Consider the following 1952-nt stretch of genomic DNA (forward strand, 5'->3'; position numbering starts at 1 on the left):
GTAAATAGACTAGAATTCACTATTTAATTTTTCTTTTCATTGATTTTAAATTTAGTCAAATTTCTTTAAATTTACATCTATCAATCAAAATTGGGTTACTTAAAGGAAAACAATTTGGTGATAGTTGGAATTAAATTGCCTAAATGGGTGATGTAATTATAGTCAAAGACCAAACTTATTAATATTTATCAAGCATTAAATGGTATTTTTAGGATTGAAAAATGGTCACTAATTTTATGGATCAAAATTTCTTTTTCATAATTTCACTAAAATGATTAATAATTGCACTAATTTAATGAGTTCTTTTTTATTTGGATAACGCACTAAAGAAAAACGTTATTCACTTGCACTCTTCACTAATCCTAAAAATATTAAAATCAAACATGAATGAATGAGACAACTACGAGCGTCCAAAAAGAATTGATATGAACTAAATTGCTAGTAATAACTATAAAAACAGTTTTCTCAAACTGAGTTAAACTGTAAAATACATTGAACAAAATTAAATTTAACCGTTTTGTCTCTCTTTAACTATTTTGAACTGAATTCCACGTTGCATATAAATCAACAAGGATAATTCACGTAAAGAATGGAAGAGTTCGTGAAATATAACCACATAAAAATTAATTAAAATATATTTATTTTATATACATAAAAAATACATTTAAATTTTTTTTACAAATTGGAAGTTTCAACTTTTTTATAACAACTATAGAAATTTCAATTATAATAGTTAGTATTAATGGAGAAATTGTTTGAAACTAAATTCAAGATATCGGGGTTAGACTTGATGCTATCGAGTTTAAATCTTTCTCCACGAAAGAAAATCTGAAACTTTTAGTTCTCTTCTTTGAGGAAAAAGTTAGGGAAGTGGTGTGGCAATGTGAAGGTTCAAAGAGTCCTGATTCGGATGGTTTTAATTTCAACTTCATTAAGAAGAGTTGGGATTTTATAAAAGAAGACTTTGTAGTAGCATTGGCTGTTTTTCATGAAACATGTACTATACCGAAGGGTTGTAATGCATCATTCATAGCATTAGTATCGAAAGTAAGGGACCCCTCTTAGCTTGAATAGTATAGACCTATATCTTTAGTGGGTGCCATACAAAGTTATATCAAAGGTGTTGGCTGACAGCTTAAAGAAAATACTACCCTCAATTATTGATGAAAGCCAATAAACTTTCCTAAATGACAGAGGGATGCTAGATAGTGTGCTTATGACTAATGAAGTAGTTGAGGACCTCAGGAGGTGTGGGAGGAGCGATCTGTACTTGAAGGTGGATTTTGAAAAAACATACGACTCGATTAGGTGGGACTTCCTATACGAGATGCTAAATAGGATGAGTTTCCATAGCAAATGGATAAAATGGATTCAAGGATGTTTGGAATTTGCTACAATCTCTGTGTTAATCAATGGGAGTCCTACGGAGGAATTTAAGCCAGCAAGAGGGTTGAGGCAAGGTGATCCTTTAGCTCCATTCCTCTTTATTGTGGTAGCTGAAGGTCTTGTCGGGTTAGTAAGGCAAGCTATAAAGGCCAAACTGTTGTCTGGTGTTTAGATTGGACGAAAAGAGGTATAGGTGAGTATACTGCAATTCGCGAATGATACACTTTTGTTATGTGAGGATAGTCCTTCAATAATGTGGTGATTATGAAGACTATCCTAAAGGGTTTTGAACTAGCCTTAGGCTTGAAGACCAACTTTAATAAATCAGAACTAACAGGCATCAATGTTCAAAGTAATGCTCTTCTATGCTATACAAAGACTTTGAATTGCACTCAGATGTGAATGCCTTGCAAATACTTGGGCCTAGAAGTGGAGGAAACCCAATGAAGAAACAGTTCTAGGGAGCTTGTTCAAAACAATTTAAAAGCGAGACTCAGTGTGTGGAAAGAGAGATTCTTATCGATGGCAGAGAGATATGCATAATCAAATCTGTGATCACTGTTATA

General features: G+C 32.5%; 1 protein-coding gene across 1 annotated transcript; it reads left to right on the forward strand.

Moving 5' to 3' along the window:
- Positions 1 to 1198: 1198 nt before the first annotated feature.
- On the forward strand, positions 1199 to 1558 carry LOC137829357 (secreted RxLR effector protein 78-like). The gene has a single exon (XM_068636163.1). The coding sequence runs from the start codon at positions 1199 to 1201 to the stop codon at positions 1556 to 1558; it is 360 nt and encodes a 119-aa protein (XP_068492264.1).
- Positions 1559 to 1952: the final 394 nt, after the last annotated feature.

Source organism: Phaseolus vulgaris, chromosome 7 (assembly GCF_051622355.1).
Source record: "Phaseolus vulgaris cultivar YP4 chromosome 7, ASM5162235v1, whole genome shotgun sequence".
NCBI lineage: Eukaryota > Viridiplantae > Streptophyta > Magnoliopsida > Fabales > Fabaceae > Phaseolus > Phaseolus vulgaris.

What these genes read in the sequence shown, in the direction of transcription:
- LOC137829357 (XM_068636163.1), top strand. Translation starts at nt 1,199, where the DNA reads ATGCTAGATAGTGTGCTTATGACTAATGAAGTAGTTGAGGACCTCAGG.